Below are 17,947 nucleotides of genomic sequence, written 5' to 3'. Positions count from 1 at the left end.
AAGGAGGAAAAAATGTATTCAGATGCCTGTAATCCCAGCATTAAGGAGGCAAAGATAGGAAGATCAGGAGTTGAAGGTCCGTAATTCTTGTTCACATAAAGAAGTTGAAGCTAGGGGCTGGAGAGATGACTAAGCAGTTAAGAGCACTGACTGCTCTTCCAGAGGCCCTGAGTTCAATTCTCAACAACTACGTAGTGGCTCACAACCATTTATAACGTGATCTGATGCCCTCTTCTGGCATGCATGTGTACATGCAGCTAGAGCACTCATACACAAAATAAATAAATAAATCTTTAAAAAGAAGAAGAAGTTGAAGCTAGCCTGGGTTGCGTGACAGCCTATCCCATCATATTCCGTTTTTGAGTTAAAAGTCACCAGAAAGAGGAGAACTAAGCTCCACGTCTTGAAGAATGGTATAAAATTGTGTGATTAAATAGTTTGTTGACTAAAGATTTGTTTTAAATTTTCTCGGTATCTGAGCTGTTTCAATACCTATGCATGTTGAGATCCTGTGAAAGCACAGTTAATTCATGTAGGTCGTAAGGTTACCACGAAGGGATTTCTATTTACACATTTTACCAGTAGGATAGTTGGCCATCACAATATCTGAGTTCAGAGAAGATGACTGGCATAGAAAGTGAGCTTTACCGTCATCCGGAGCATCTGTGCTCTTGAAACACTGTCTTGGATTCAGATTTACTTTCAACAAAAAACTGCCATGGTAGGTTTTAAGACACAGGAATTACTGGATGCTCTGCTCCACTATCCAGGATATACAAAGATGGTTACCTTTTGGTAATTTAACCTTGAGAGAATTTTAAAGCCTCCAAAGATAGGGGACAAGTAATAATTCTTGATTTTCAGAAGGAAAATAAAAGGTGGAGTTAACACACTGTATTTAGTGGGGGATTTGTCTTCAACCCTGGGAACATTTTAAGAAGGGATTAGAGAGAGATAATTTGTGAGCTTTCAGGAAAGTTGCTGTCACAACAAGTTCGCCAAAAAAGGAGGCAGGTAACCTAAATTTCTTTCTTTACAACAACAGAGCTCTTAGATTAGTTAACCTTGGAGAATGAAAACAACATGTCTGGGGTTCACAAACCATAGGACACTGATACTATTAAGAACAATGTAAAAAAAAAAAGAAGAAGAAGACGAAGAAGAAGAAGGTGGATTGCAATACAGTGGGATGGATACATCGATGGTAATAGTTTTCTGGTACATACTTATATGAGGTAAAACCAAACACATATTTCATCTCGGTTTCTGTCAGCCAGAGTCCTGGTGCAGTGCTGATGGGCCATCTGTTCAGGGACTTCAGGAAGCTGCCGGTTTCCCAAGGAGTTGTGGGTTCGTCAGAACCTGTTCTGGGGAGGCTTATATTCCCATATTTTCATGTTGCCTCAAGCTCTTCACACAGTTCGTTGTCTGGAACCTAAGGGTTTTTATCTGAGGAATATCTTCAGCTCTCGGAGGCTGCTCAGTTCTTGGTCAGGCAGCCATGTCACAATGGCTCAGTTTCTGCAAAGCCAGCAAGACACCTGTCTCTGTCTATCTGGCCAGGGTGGAGCCTTGAATGGCTGGTAAAGCTATCACTCAGCGTCTTGCTGATGGTTGCGTACATTTTGGGAGCTTGTGATGGCTTTACCAGCCATATGGGGACCTTGGTAACTTAGACTCTCAAGGCTGAGAACCCCACTCCGCCTTGACATTTAGCTGCCTTTCCATCATTCTGAAGGCAAATCTCAGTTGCACTTGTGCATGACCATCCACATAGCTCCACAGAACGATGTTCTTGACTTTAGCTTCAGGTTGTTGAATACATACTCATACTTTCCCAGCTTACATGGAGGGTAAGAATAGGTAACATTTAATTTTTGTTTGTGTGTGTATGTGTGCGCCTGCACACAGGCACACGTGTGGCACGGCTTACTTGGGGAGGTCGAGGAATGACTTTCAGGAGCCCCTTCTTGCTCTCCGTCCTGTGGAGAGGCTTTCCCTTGTTTCTGCTGCTGCTGTGCTGTGACTGGCCTGCATGATAATAAGCCTCTAGGTGATATGCCCGCCTCCCTGCCACTGAGCTCACTGCATGAAAGCTCTGACCGCAGATGCGAGCCACTGCAGCTGCCTTTTGACATGAGTTCCAGGGGTCACACTTGGGTCGTCGGACTTGCACAGCTAGCACCTTTATCTGCTGAGCCATCTCCCCGGCCCCTTGTTTCATTTTATTTTTACTTCGCAGCCACCCAATAAAAGACTCAAGTAGGACCAGAAGCCCTGAGACAATCCAGAGGCTAACCAATGACAGTCTTGGGTCCAAGAGGAAAATATCCCCCGAGTCAGTCCAGGGCTGGCTTTTAAGATGGCCATGGCTCTTTCCATCAAAGTTTTTTAAATAAAGAGAAAAGTAAAAATCGCATCTTCTAGTGAGCAGCGTACATCATATGAATCCTGCTGCCCCAGCATCTTGATGGAGCAAGCACCTGCTTGTAAGCGGTTTTTGGTTTTTGCAAGGTGAAGGCAGCTATGAGTGAGGACATCAATATTACATGCCTGTCGGTTTATGCATAGTCAGAGATGTTGAGCTTAAGCTTGCTGTAAAGCTGTATGGTGGGTAAGCGCAGAGCTTTACAGGAAGAGGCTTGGTTTTGTACTGCCCTAGCTGGAAATCCATTGAAAGTTAGGTTCTTATTAAAGGCAAAAGCTTGCACCACGCCCCATACCTACCCTTCAGCTTGTGTGACTTAGAAGTTAGCATCTGCTAGTGTTTCGTGCTTCCTCTGCCCCCATGTTTGATGCCCTCCCTCACACAGCCTTCAGTGGCAGCGTCTGTCTGTGCCTGGGTGCGCACCAGGTGAGGACATTCAGCCGGTTCCAGTTGGGGTGAGGATCAGCTAGATCCTATAAAACTAGCCTACCCAGAAATAAGCTGCCACCCTAAATGAGGGAGGTAGATTTGGGTCTGAGAGGGGAACTGTGTGCGTGTGAGGCCCGAGAATGCAGCAGGGAGTCTGAGTGGGGAGACAGGCGCTGCAGAGCCACTGTTCATCCTCACAGATAAACTCACTTCCTGAAGCTTGCAGGAGAGCATCGCCCCCTGTGATGAGGTGAGAAGCTAATTGTTAGCTGAAGGTTTAGAGAGTAAGGGTTAAGAGGTGCTAACGTGACTGGATTTTCTAACGGATTTTATTTTGATGGATTTCCTGAGGCCTACCTATACCCTGAATGAGGCACACAGTTGAGAAGTTACATGTTTTTAATATGTGCCTGTTTCAGCAGAGCTTTGCAGAATGATACCCCCATCACAGGGCGATGTCATGGGAGCTTCCCCACCATAAGCCTGTATGACAGACACCATTTTGCAGTGACACAGGCACTAACTCACTTCAAGGAGATCACATATGGCATAGAAGGTCTTCCCGTTCGTTCCTCAGTGACGTGGGTTGGACAGTGCTTTCCCTCAGATTAAAGAGAAAACTCAGATTGCAGATGAGACCAATGGACCCATTCTTCAGTGCCATTAGAGTCCCGTGCTAGGCTTTTGACAGTGAGGCACATGCATTTGATAAACACTCCTGAGTAACGCTGCCAGACAAAGCTGCCAGGCGAAGCTGAGGTGGTCTCAGCAAGCAAGCAAAAGGGGAAATGCTGGCGACAACACAGCCGTGCTGGTGTCAGCCTGGACCCCACCAGTGAGCACCACTGAGTTCCTGACCAGTGTGGACAGGAAAGGGAGGGTTATTAAACAGAAAAATAAACCAAGACATCCCTGTACTGCTTTGCACAGACTTAAACCGGCTGAAACAACAAAATGTCTTTCCTTTCAGCTCTGGAGTTCAGAAGTCAAGGTCTTGGCCAGGTTGATTTCTTCCGAGATCTATCTCCTCCTTGTGTCTCCACCTGTTTCTCCCTCCGTGTCCTGATCTTTTTGTTTGTGTAGGCATGTGGGTGGCACATGTGTGTGATTCGTGTGTGCAGGAGCGGCATGCATAGCCGTGTACACACATGGAGGCCAGAGGAAGATGTCGGGTGAAGTGCTACTCACTCTTTTTCCTTGAGGCCAGCAGTGCATTACAAATAGTAAGCACTCCCTAATGCCTATGTTTGTGTGCTAGGTTTTCGTTTTGTTTTGTTTTTAAGTTGTAGGCTATATAAGTAGATAGGCACTCACAACAGACTTCATACATGTTTTTATGTTTTAGGTCCTCCTGGCCCCAGGGGTCCAAAAGGTGACAGAGGATCTCAGGGACCACCTGGTCCAACTGGCAACAAGGGACAAAAAGGAGAGAAGGGAGAGCCTGGTCCACCCGGCCCTGCGGGCGAGAGGGGCCCAGTTGGGCCAGCAGGGCCCCCCGGAGAGCGTGGCAGCAAAGGATCCAAAGGCTCACAGGGTCCCAAAGGATCCCGTGGGTCCCCAGGGAAGCCTGGCCCTCAAGGGCCTAGTGGGGACCCAGGTCCAGCAGGTCCACCGGGCAAGGATGGACTCCCTGGCCCTCAGGGCCCTCCTGGCTTCCAGGGACTGCAGGGCACTGTGGGCGAGCCTGGAGTACCTGGGCCTCGCGGACTGCCAGGCTTGCCAGGGGTGCCAGGCATGCCCGGGCCCAAGGGACCACCCGGCCCCCCCGGACCCTCGGGAGCAATGGAGCCATTAGCCCTGCAGAATGAGCCAACCCCGGCATCAGAGATGAACGGTAAGTCCAAATCGCCCTTTCAGCCAGAACTGAGGACAAACAGGGCAGTGTGTGCACTTGGCTGAACCAACCCTGAGTGTTGGTTACACTAGCAGCAGAGGGCCTCTGTGTCCCCCTGATGCCTCAGTGCTGTCACTCAGGACCCCGTGTTCCTGCTCAAACATTATCAGGTCTCATTTAGCTGAGCCAGGCCCTCAGAAGACACATTCCCCCCAAACACGTCCTCAGGGCACCCTGCACCGGCTGCTCTCTGACCAGCCATCCCTCCTCATCGCTCTGCTTTCTCCCTAGAAGCAGACTGTTCTGTCAGTTAACTCCACCAGGGAGCACTTGTTTACAGGCTCCTGATCCAGGGCTAGCAGTGAGTATCAGTGCCCACTCCGCTTTCTTCCTTCTGTCATGACAAAGCCTGACCCTAACCCAGTCACACCTCTCCAGGTTGTGTGGTTTTACTGCTGTGTACTCTGCAGACCACATCTTTGAACACCTTTCCAGGTTCTGCACAGGGACACGCGGGCTTCCTTTGGCATAAAAGTGGTGCAAGGTTGTCATTTTGGTATCTTAAACACAGCTGAGGAAATGCAGGTTGTTTTCTGGTTTTTGTTTGTTAGTTTTTTTAATCAACATTTAAAAACTTTGCATTCCTAGGCTGTCCACCTCGCTGGAAGAACTTCACAGACAAATGCTACTATTTTTCGGTGGAGAAAGAAATTTTTGAGGATGCCAAGCTTTTCTGTGAAGACAAATCTTCTCATCTCGTGTTCATAAACTCAAGAGAGGAACAGGTATGGTACTTGGCTGGAGAAAACTATAATTTAGAGACCTGTTATACCTAGAAATTGCATACTTTGGGGGCGTCAAAGAGATTTTAAAAAAAGCATGGTGTCATAAACAAGGAAGGCTGCAGTTTTCAGACCCAAGCTTTATCCTGGGACTACAGCACATGAATTGTCGTGCTTAGGGCCACGGATATATAGCGCTCCCTGGTGGCTTTCTGGAGAATTGCAGCACAGCAGAGCTGGCTGATGGTGATCTTCACCCTGAAATCTGGTTCTGTAGTATCTGAGCAGGAAGCATACCAAAGCGGTAGTCTTTGGTACATCGCTTCCGGTAGAGGCTCACGGATGCGTGGTTGCTGGGAAACGGAGCCCACAGCAGACGTTCCTAAGGACTTTACTATTATTTCTTAATCTCGGCCGAAAAGGTCAAAGACCCTGAACCAGTGTCCACAACCAGTGTCCATGCAATACAAAGTGGACAGCTCGGACCCCCAAAAACTCTGAGAAGTGACATTTGTCGGTTTTATGAAGCAAACAGGACCTCTTTTGTGGGGGCTAATAATGAGCACACCTCCTGGCTTCCCTTCCAGCAATGGATAAAAAGGCAGACGGTGGGGAGAGAGAGCCAGTGGATCGGCCTCACAGACTCCGAGCGCGAAAGCGAGTGGAAGTGGCTGGACGGGACTCCTGTTGATTACCAGTGAGTAGAGTGGTCCAGGCCGCGGGCGTGCGCTCACCGTTGCGCATGCTCAGTCTGGCCCGGTTGCCTCCCAGCTTCTCCCGTAACAACCTGGCGCCGTAGACCATCCTTCTGCGGGCTTAGGCTCCTGGTACTAGTTGCCTTTTCCAGTGGGGAAGCAGTGGTGGACAGTCACGTACTGTCAGGCACGTCACTTCTGACCAAAGCGTGGTCTTTAAGTATCGTGAGGAAGGATTCCCAGAGCCTCTCCAGGTGGTCAGTGTTCACCCTCAACACTGGTCTGAGGAGCAGTCCAGTTGTGCGCGCCAAGGTTTTGGATTATCTCATACACAGGAAATCCAAGTGTACTGCACAGTGGGTCCCAGAATAGCCATCCTCTTCAGCATAAAAGATGAGTAAATTCTGCCAACTCAAGTTTCTCCTCTTTTCTCAAACCCTCCCTGACTTGTGGAGAATACGTGGATAACTTCTAAATCCCACCTCTGAGGGACCGTCAGTTTGCTAGCAACAAAGAAGCCAGGCACATCGGCAGCATATGACAGGAAGCTGCTATCCCATGGGGGAGGGATGTTTCCAGTTTGAGGTAGTCTCCAGGCACTGAGGTAAGACGCAAGTCACCCAGGGGCCGAGGTGATGGACAGAATCAGGTGATGGACAGAATCGCCAGACCGGGTTTCCCTACATATGTGATCCCCACTGGCCCGGAACTTTCAGTCTTCTGCCTTCAGTGCTGGGCAGTTCTGTACTTTTAAACCCTCCACGTGAAGAACGTGATGAGAGAAGGTAGGTAGAATCAGGAGGCCATCTCTGAGGAAAAACCAACTGTGGACAGATACTGAAAGATCTTCGCTTTGCCCCGGAGCCCTGTAGGTACACCGTGCTGGCCTCCTGGCCTGCCAAGTGCTGTATCTGCTCTTTCCTTACTGGCCTGGGAGGGACTCGGGGAAGCACCCGGATGGCAGGGGTATGAGACTCCACACAGCTGTGGGGATTGGTTGTAAGCCGGGAGCTGTGATTTGGAGGAAGGAGGCAGGGTTAGTAAAGAAAAGGCAAGCCTGTCAATCAAGAGAGCCAGGGTAGCTATATGGGAGTCAAGAGGAACCAAGAAAATGTCATCTCCCACTTTTCTCGCTGCTGTAAATGGAAAGAAAGTTTTGGGTTTGACTTAAAAACTCAGTCTTAACCTTTATTTGCCTCCCGTGGGATTGCTTGAGCTGGAATGTTACTAAGTATACCAGCTCTCAAAGGTGAACTTTGCCCCTTTCCCTGGGACCCAGGAATTGTGTGACAGGGGAGGGAAGTAGGAGAATTGGTTCCTCGTCCCTGAGAGGGGTGACATCACACACCTTACTGGGATTTTTGTCACTGGCCACAGCCACCCTGGAGGCCCCTGTAAGCTTAGGCTCCTGCACCTGAGCCACCACGTAGACCGTGTTGTCTCGTGTTTTACCCAAAGAGAGACAGATACATGGAAAACTCCCCAGGACCACATTCTAAAAGCAAGAATAAATTAGGTAGACGTTGTATGTGATCTCAATGGCCAATGGCTAACTTAGTTTGACATACCATAATAAGCACTGCACAAACTAGAAAAAGAGCCAGTACCATCCAGGGGACGGAGTGCAGACTTCAGACTTGAAGGAGGACTGGATCCAGGCCTGGACCTGATGCCATTATGTGTTGCTCAGTCACATGAAACCTCCATGTCCCCGTCAGGTAAAATAAGGTTAACAAAAAGACTGTTACTACTTCTACACATGTGCGTGCGGAGAGAGAGAAGGGACTCAGGGTAGCGCTTGTCCCCCAGGAAGCACTGGGGAAACCCCACGGGTTGGGGTGTTGGCGTGATCACTGTTGTCACCACTGTGACTGTTAGCACAGTAAAATGATACTGAGTTGGGGAATATTACTCCCCAGAATTTGTAGTTTGTAGGATCTTAATTAGAGACACATACACAATCTTACAAGAAGTTGGTGAAGAAGCCAAATATATTCTCTGTCATGGCTTAGGGATGAAACAGGCTTCATCACCTCAGGGGCCTCCCAGATGGAGACCCCAAAATATTTCCCCAGATTCTCAGATCACCTTTGCCCTCTTTTGATTCTGAGGCCTCCTCCTCTGCCTCTCTGATTCATTCAGATTTAAAAAAAAAAAAAAAGCTGAGGTGAAAGAGAAGCAATGCCAGCCACTCAGGGCACAGTCAGACCTGACGGGTGTATTCTTCATAGACACACTGACTCACAGAGCCGTTCACATCACCAGACTGAAGGAGGTCAGGACCAGCGAGGGAGGGGAGTGTGTAAGACGCCCTGGGCTGGGGCCATGGCCAGGTCCTCATGTGCATAAGCCTAGATACCAGTGTGATTTCAACACAAACACTGGAGGACTACGTAGAGTCCTGGACATGCCGGCGGAAGACGCGGCTTTAAAATAATATAATCCTTTCAGAGCAAAGACAACCCCCTACCTTACACACAGCACCTTTGTTTCTCTCATGTTACCACAACCTTGTGACTCATTTATATCTGGTAGCAAAACCCTGACTAGATCAGGATCCATCCACAGTCACGTGACAGCAGTGACTGCATTATCCCGAGGTGTTCCCAGGGAAGTGATAGCTGGGGCATGATGATAGGAGTATGAGTGAGGGGTGTTCTCCTTGCTCGAACAAATAAACTATAAAACAAGTCTCAATAAGTTCTAAAGAACTAGGATTAGAAAGATGTCCTGCAGCCCCAACAAGTAATAATTAAAGATCTATAAAGTATTTGAAAATTAAATGATTCAGACCAAAGAATAAATAGAAGAAAGGGAATAGAAAAAAACAAAAACAAAAACAAAAACAAACAAACAAAAAAACCAGGAAAGCAGCAACATAGGAATCATCAGAAATGATGGAGAAGCCAGGGCCATAGTAATTCTTAGTGGAGTAATTGCAGATGTGGCATTTGGCCAGTTGTCACTGTTACCAAGCCAAGGCTGCTGGGGAAACCAGATTCATACGGGACGGAGCAAGGCTCTGCCCACTCTGCCGAAGTTGCCTTCCGAGTCTGCCAAAAACCCCTGTATATTCTCTTTTCCCCTCTCTCCTTTCCACCAGATACCAGTTGGTAGAAATGTGATAACACATTTCACATAGTTGCTCTTATTTTTATGTTACAAAGATAAAATGGGTTGCTGTCCTGTTCGGGTCTCTGGGGACCAGAAGGGGCTCTTCAGTTTCTACTGCTTCCACAATAGCCCATGCGAGTCAACACTTGGTGTTCCTGCCAGGGTGGCGCTGGCCCAGGCCACAAGAGAGGAATCTTCCACAACAGGCCCTCGTAGTGGAGAACATCTTGCTTCAAGAGACATTTCCCGCCAGTAACATTTTCCTGTTTGGAAGCCAGGCCGTTACAAACAGAAGCTTCTTGGCTATACTCTTGGTTAGACTTGTGGTTGATGAAAACATATTAAGTTGTGATATTTGAAGGATCTATTCCCAAGATAGTGTGTGCTCTGCTGTCATTAGGATGAGCCCCGAATCCTGGGGTGCTCTTCTCCCCATAGCTCATGTTTTGTGAGTTTGCAAGTCACTACAACTGTCTGTTCAGTGTTCCCACAGTCCCTGGGGTGCTCGGAAGCACTGTGTTGCTGTCATGTATGTGTTATAAAATGGCCAAGCTTAAGCTATTCCTTCTTGAGTCTACCTGTGAATGCAGTCAAGGTTCTGTTCTCTGCTACAAGCATAGAGAGGGGTTTGCCACAGTTGTTCTGCGGGATTTTAGCTTTTCCAGAGATGCTTTGACATCCAGGTTCTCACTCTGCAAGCCTCACTCCAGGCCAAGCTGGCTATCTTTGTCACCTCTGCACCAGAGTGTGTGCTGACTTTAGTCAGGAAACCCTTGAGTACTCTGCAGCAAGAATTATAGTGACTTGGGAAAAGGTTCACTTTTTGTTTAATCAGCAAGTCCTTAACTGTATAACTTTAAATGACTTAAAAGAAAATGCAAAAGAATCATATTAAGCAGGCCCTCTGAATTTAAATAAACCGTGTGTGTGTGTGTGTGTGTATAATATATATGGCTCTGTGTATGTGTGTGTACATACAGTTTTTACAATTAACTGAGAAATCAAGAATATCAAATGCATATTATACATTGGGATTCGGAGATATTGAATTATAGAAATAAAATCAGAATCCTTCCCTTTCACCATTACCGTTAGACACAAACAAAATTTATGTTGTTAAAAACAAGCTACTTGGGCACCCTGCCGTTTGCATGGCAGATAGGAATGTACAAGAGAGCATCCATGAAAGGAAGCTCTTCTTGCCAAGCCCGCCTTCTTTTTGGTACCACTGACACACTGAGTCTTGATTCATCCTCAAGTCCATTATGTAAGTCCCATGAGGACGGAAACTTTGTTCTGTGCTCCTGTTGCCATTGCCCGAATTAGACCCAGTTCATAGTACATTGTTTATGAGGATCAGTGGACTGAGTGAATATTTTCTAATTCTTACCTATAGCTTCCTCTCATCAGTGGATGGTTTCTTCGAAATTATCTTTGCATCATTAGTTTTCACTGGGGTCACGATTTTTGTCAAGTTCCCACATGTTTGCAGTTAACTGAGCATTACTTATATTTTGCTATCCTACTGTTTAACTTTAATCATCTCTTCTTTCCCACCGCTCTCTGTCTTGATGATCTCGTCAAAAGATGGAAGGTAATGTGAGTTCTCATTTCTGGTGGCCCTCAGACACCCTGTAGCTCCTGGGGTAATGAATACTTGGAAGTTTTAGGGAACCTTTTTTAAGAAGAGTTTGTCTTCTTAAGCAGAAACCACAAGCATGAACTTGCCTCTTAAGAAGGACCTTCCAGAATAGAGTCTGGAGTCACACCTACCTTACTGCATGGAAACAGAACCAAGAACTATAAAAGTCAGGGGAAGTCCGGCTGGGAGCAGCAGCATCCAAGTTAAGGGGCTTGAGGTGAACACATCCTAAATAAAACTTTCTCAGCTTGAATTACAGCTGCTCAGGAAGCTGAGGGAAAATTATCACAAGTTAAGTAAAGGCTAGCATGGACTACAGAATGAATTCAACGCCAGACTGGGCAATGTAATGAGACCTCGTCTCAAAACAAAAAGTAAAAAGAAGCCTTGACATGGATATAGGCAGAGGAGGACTCGTGCTAGCATGCACAATGTCTTTGTTCAATTCTCAGGACTGCCTAACCCCCCTTCACACACAGAAACACACATACACACACTCCCCCTGGAGGGAAAAAAAACTGGGGGAAAAAAAAAACCTCATAAAATTTGGTTTTAAGAATCATCTTTCTGGCCAAGCACAGTGTCACCCTTAGGAGGCAGAGGCAGGGGGATCTCTGTGAGTTTGAGGCCAGCCTGGTCTACAAAGTGAGCTCTAGGACAGCCAGGGCTACATAGAGAGACCCTGTCTTTAAAAAAATTAAAAAAAAAAATCCTCTTCTCATCAGGCATGGTGGTGAATATCTTTAATCCCAGGATTTGGGAGGAGAGATAGGCAGATCTCTCTGAGTTTGAGGCCAGCCAGGTCTCAAAATAAATAAATATCTTCTCTTCTGGGCTAGCGGAATGGCTGATGGCTCAGTGGGTAAAGGCTTCAGCCACCAAGCCTGATGACCTGGGACCCACATGGTAGAAGGACAGACTTGATTCTCTCCAGTTGTCCTCTGACCTCCACACACTGTAGGTTACACACACAAATGCACGCGTGCACGCGAAAATAAAAGCTCTTTTTCCAGAAGAGGGAGAAAAATGTTTGCGTCCTTTTCAGTAAGGTTAAATTACTATTTTCTGAAGCTGTCAGCCATGTACAGCTTGGCCAGAGCCACAACTAGTTGCTTGTGATCATGGGTTTTTGTAAGTGTGTATCAAGGTACTCTCCCTTTCTCTTCCTGACCTTTTGTCATGTTATAAACAGGACACACTGATGTCCATGGATCCCTGTGCATTCTCGCAAAAGCAGAAATGCATGCACATTGTGTGAGATATCCCAAGAGTGCATATTTTCTGTACACAACTCTATACATGTGCCCAAAAGGCCCCATTGCAGGCCACAACTGAAAGCCAATCCCCCAACTGTGTCCCATCCATAATGTAAAAAGGAGGCTCACTGGTTGATCCCATATGGCAGAGAGAACAAGGCTGCAAGGACAGGCTGTCCTGACCTCTCTGCAAACAGCCAAATGAAGGCGTGCGCTGCTTCTAAACGAAGCATTTCACAACAAATGGCATGCTTCGGTGTTCTTTCATTCCTCCATTGTTCTCGGGCAAAGAGAACCTCTGCATGCTGTGGATAAGGAAAAGGATAACATCCCTTTTCTGTTTTGTTAAAAGAAACTGGAAAGCTGGACAGCCAGATAACTGGGGCAGCGGCCATGGGCCAGGAGAAGACTGTGCTGGACTGATCTACGCCGGGCAGTGGAACGACTTCCAGTGTGACGAAATCAACAACTTCATTTGCGAGAAAGAAAGGGAAGCAGGTGAGCAGCCTCGCAGCTTACTAGGGAGCTGCAGGGCACAGTCTGTTAAACGAGGGCAGGCAGGGAGGGCTCCGAGTGCAGGCTCTCAAGCCTGAGCTATTTCTAATATTGTCCATAATTGTCCTTTAGTATACGGCACCATTGTGGTGTCTTTGGGGCAGTACGGCCATCCACATGCAGCCAGTTCAGCCAGCCAATCCACATATACTTAAGTGAGCATTTAGTACAGGCCAGGCTCTGTGCTAGTACGGTAGCGGGTTATAATCAGCATATCTTAAAAATGCTTAAGTCAAAAACTCCTGTAGAGATTCCTTTTGACTTGACAGGAAGTTGATCTAAATCTTCATATACCATGTGACCCTCTTTAGAGTAGGGTATCTTTCTTTCGTGGTAGCAGGTGGAAGACTGCAGAAGGAATGGGGTTTCTTTCGGAGACAATGGCAATCTTTAGACCCTATCGCACAACTTTGAAAATATACTACGCTCTCTCCTGGCTTCGGCAGGCACTAGGCCTGTAGCACACAGACATACATACAGGAAAACACACACACACATTATGTAAATAAAATTAAAAAGAAAGACATGTACTAAGGCCCACTGAAGTTAAAAAAAAAAATTGCATGGATAATCTGCATGATCTGTGAATTAGAGTTCAGTAAATCCATTTTGGTTAATTAGTGGTAAAGAAAAACCCAGTATACTTTGTTCACATTATTTTTAGAACACAAATTACTCACATACACATTCAAGACATTTACTGAATACTTTTGATGTGTCAAATAGTAGTGTGACTGCTAGGGGTCTCAAAACAAATAAGGAACACAGTCTGGCTAGCTAAAGACAGAAACATGGATCACTAAACATGGGATTACAGTTGATGGTGACAATCAGGTATCATGTGTTCACCTTGTTTGCTCATGAGGGAGTTAAGCAGGGAACAGGATTCCCCAGAACTGGCCCTTCAAATGAAATATAACTTTTACTTAATCTGAAGAAAACCTTCCCAACATTTTTCTTTGAATGTTATCTTTTGTACTCTTTCTTAGAGATTGCCTGCTTCTTGGGTTTTGTGGTGGTGATGGTGGTGGGGTTTTTTGTTTGTTTGTTTTGTTTTGTTGGTTTTTCGAGGCAGGGTTTTCTCTGTGTAGCCTTGGCTGTTCTGGATTCCCTTTGTAGACCAGGCTGGCCTCAAACTCATAGAGATCCGCCTCCCCAACTGCTGGGATTCCAGGCGTGCACCACACCCAGCAATTCTTCATGTTTTAAATTGTAAATAATTTTATTACTTAAACATAACTAATGCCCATTCTTATTTGTCTCTTTCAGTACCATCATCCACATTATAACAGAGTGTGATATAATGGCAGGAACATATTTTTGGATGCCTCTGAAAGGTGAAGGAGACTCCTTTCTGATTCCATCACTTCTCACCAGCATAGATGAGAAAAGCCCTGAAAAGCAGTTATTCAAAACAAATGGACACCTACTGTAACATAAGGACTAGGGAGTTAAAATGTTCCCCCAAGTTGATCTGTTGATTTCCAGTGTGCAAATGGACTGAATCATATAGATTTTTCTCAGCCATTAACCATACAATTTATGCAAATTATATCTTCCCAAATGTGGAATGCTCCAATCAGAAAAAGACTATCACCATGTTATCAGTGCATTTCTAAAATCCCAAATGTAGGAAGAATATGCAGACATACAGATATATAGGCCACCTTTTAGTAATAATATGAAATATACCTAAAGAGCTTTAAACATTGTATTTTTGTACAAAATATTTGCCTTTTACAATCATTTTTCTTTTTTAAATTTTACCTATATAATACATAAAACCAAAGAAAACAATAATGGTACTAATAAAATTTCATGGAGTTTCTCTTCAGACTTAATGTGTCCAGCTGTAGTGAATTTTTTCATTTGTGGTGAGTGTGTTTGTGTGCATGTATATGCACGCATGCATGTGTATGTGCGCTCGGAGTGTGTGTGTGTGTGTGAAAGGGATTTTCTTTAACCCTGGTTTTTTACCCATGCCCTTATTCCCATAAATAACAACTCTGAATCTTAAATATATTTACAAAAGTCTAGGCCAACATAGCTAGGCATGTTCCCTGACTTGCTCATAACTAATATGTCGTTTATTCTAGTCTAAGTTCTGCCATGTGGCTGGTTACCTCTGCTCAGGTTTCATTGTCTGTCCTCCTCAGGGAAGAATTCCCCATGCTCTTCACTCTGTTCACTCTCTCTACCAGAATTCCTCCTCCCTCAGCTACAACCACATTATACCTTCGTGTGTGTGTGTGTGTGAGAGAGAGAGAAAGAGAGAGAGAGAGAGCAGAAGGTAGAGAGAAAGAAATTTCTTCAGAATAGCAAATGACATGAAGCATCTAGAATTACCCTTGCACATTTTGGTGGTAGATGAAGCTCAAGCCTGTGAGCATCATGATGGCTCATTCATGTGGGGTGTGCTATGAGCACAAGCATCGGCCACTGCCCTTAATATAAGAGGAAGTGTTGACTCGGGATGTGCTTTTGTTCTAATTTTGTGGAGCAGGGGTGATGGAGAAACATCTGTGAGGGTGGACAGAGCACCTCAATCTGGATGTTTAGAAGGCCCTGGTTTGTAGCTGATGTGTGAACAGGCATAATGTCACCCACACCAGAATGGACAGGAGATTATAACGTCATCCTATCAGTCAAAGGTAGCAATGATGCTTGCAGGACAGAGCCACCTACATACAGCTTGAAAAGTAGGGTTCCTAAAACATAACTCCAAGACATGGTCTAAATGAAATGCAAAAATAAACTTCTGGCCATTCGTTGCACTGAGCAGTCCTCCCTTGTGAGCCTGAAACTTGCTTGCACTTACTTGTCTTGTCACCTGAGTCTACTGTGATCACGATCAAGGGAAGAACTCATTATAACGAGGATCTATCCAGCTACTGTTATCTCACCTCCCAAGTGTCTTCCTGCGTAGTGTCCCTACCGAACCCAAGTAAAATGATAGAGCATACACAGAGTATAATCTCATACCCATGGCCCCAGAAGATCACACTGGATTAGACAAGCTGCCAGGCCCCAGTGTTATCTGAGCCTAAATTGCTGAGGTCTGAAATTCAAGGCAGGCACTGGACTTCCAAGAAGTCCTCAAGTTCAAGAACATTTACAGACTAAACTCTATGCATTTCCTTTCAAGTGTTAATTAAGGTTTGTCTACTGGGGCAGGAATGTAGCTCAATAGTAGTTTACCTACACAAGACTCACATCCCCAGCACTGCAAGGAGGAGACTTGTAATAAGGATCAAATGCCATCACTGGGAAAACTCTGCCAGCTTCTATCATGCATGAGTCGAATGATAGTAATACTGCTCTAACCACAAACACTGGCCCATAAGAATACAGGAAATTAAAAAGGTAAATTGGAAAAAACAGTCAGCAGAGTGAAAAGACAGCCTGCCAGAATGGGAGAAAATCATTTCCACCCAGACTCCAAACAAGGGCCTAAAATCTAGAATATCGTTTAAAAAAAAAAAAAATCTGCAAAAGGTAAAATACAAAACAAACAAAACTCCAAATTTTTTCATCAGTAAATGGGCTGATTAGCTGAACAGACAGCTCTCAAAACATACACACGCATGCACGCACACACACACATGACCAGTAAACATTTTAAGAAGTATTCCACATTCTTAGTCATCAGGGAAACATTTACCTGCTAAATAAGAACAGCTTGAGTCTTTCCAGTACAGACACAATCATCTTAACACTACACGCCAGAATGCTGAAAGCAGCTTCCTTTGAGCCTTCGCAGCTGGTTTACAGCTGAGGCAAAGGATGCAAGTTTGTCACACAGCTGTCCCATCTCGCCTACATGCTTTCTTCTCTTACGATTACGAAGCGTAAGTGTCCAAAGAAATGGTCACAATATAGTCGTTTCAAGTGAGCTTGGAAATCCGGGATGCAACATGTTAGCCAGAAGAAAAGGAATTTAAAGTTCTAAGATGTACATAACCTCTTTGGATATTAATTTTTATGCTGGACAAGGTAAGTATGTCATCTGAAGGCAAAGCCGTACTTAACAACAACAAAAAACCGTAATGGAGAAATTGAACAGGTGAACCACCTCGACAGAGACCTTCAGCCTTTAACACAGCACACAAAAACAATGAAATGTGTTTGTATTCAGTTGTTCTTCAGTCTCAACTGTAACCAGATCTCAAAAGGTTTACTGCTCTTACAGAGCATCTGAGTTCAGCTTCAGCCCCCATGTTGGTGACTCCTCAACCTCCTGTAACTTCAGATCCAAGGGACTCAGATGCCGTCTTTTAGCGTCCATGAGCACCTACACACCTGTCATACACCACACTGACATACGCATACATATAAGTAAAAATTAAATCTTTTTAAAAAGGAGTTTGTGCCTAGTCTTATTGTATGTTGTTATGCCCTGTTCGGTGGCGGTCCTTGGGAGACCCACTCTTTTCTGAAGGGAAATGGAGAAGTGGATGGGGGGGCAGTGGGGAGTCAGGAAATGGTAGGAGTGGAGGAAGGGAAACTGCTGTCAATGTATTAAAATAAATAAAAATGAAAGAACAAAACAGGAAAGAACAAATATATTAACGATGATGTTTGAATTTGCCAAAAGTTCACTGGATAGATGAATACCTGTCTCACAAAAATTTGCAAACTTTAATGGGTGATATGGAAAAATCGCCTGCTACACTGTCTGGCTCCAGAGACACATGCCATGATTTTAGTCCCTTCCTTTCTTTAGAGACCTTTCAAGTGTCTGGTTGAGCTGAGGAAATAACAGGTTTTAAGTCATTCCAGACACCTAATGACATGGCCCAGGCAAGTGGATGGGCAGTTTTAGAGAGCGGTAGCTCCCATTAAAGCAGGATGGGTTCTGTGACAAGAAAAGATGGGACCTTGAGTAGAAAGCAAGGAAGAAATCTTGCTTTGTCAGCGCCAAGCTGATAATCATAGCTGGAGCCCCACCTAGGGACTTTCCATTCAGGTAATTAATACTCTGAGAAAATCAATGAATGCCTTCCCAGGCACACAGGGGTAGTAAGAGAAAAACTGTAGCGAGTTGTTTATATTGTACATGCTCACACTAGACTAGGAATCAGAAAATACGACCTATAGTCTGTTTTTACAAATAAACTTATTAAAACACAGGTTCACTTACAGGTTTATTTACCAAGGGGGTGTCTGTATTCCATAGAGTAGCCATGTTGCTGGACTAAAGTCCCTTTATGCC

At 45.2% G+C, this 17,947-nt stretch overlaps 1 protein-coding gene across 1 annotated transcript in view; it reads left to right on the top strand.

The window, feature by feature from the left end:
- Positions 1-14,571, top strand: part of Colec12 (collectin subfamily member 12) — a 160,795-nt gene extending 146,224 nt beyond the window's left edge. The window contains exons 6-10 of the mRNA XM_021659651.2: positions 4,203-4,691; positions 5,340-5,476; positions 6,061-6,170; positions 12,533-12,678; positions 14,005-14,571. Coding sequence (XP_021515326.1) covers positions 4,203-4,691; positions 5,340-5,476; positions 6,061-6,170; positions 12,533-12,678; positions 14,005-14,024 — 902 coding nt within the window. The 3' untranslated portion in view covers positions 14,025-14,571. The remainder of the gene's footprint in view (positions 1-4,202; positions 4,692-5,339; positions 5,477-6,060; positions 6,171-12,532; positions 12,679-14,004) is intronic.
- Positions 14,572-17,947: the final 3,376 nt, after the last annotated feature.

This window comes from Meriones unguiculatus, chromosome 2 (assembly GCF_030254825.1).
Source record: "Meriones unguiculatus strain TT.TT164.6M chromosome 2, Bangor_MerUng_6.1, whole genome shotgun sequence".
Classification (NCBI taxonomy): Eukaryota; Metazoa; Chordata; class Mammalia; order Rodentia; family Muridae; genus Meriones; species Meriones unguiculatus.
The sequence above is the reverse complement of the archived record's forward strand: the minus strand, read 5'-3'. Positions and strand labels throughout refer to the sequence as shown.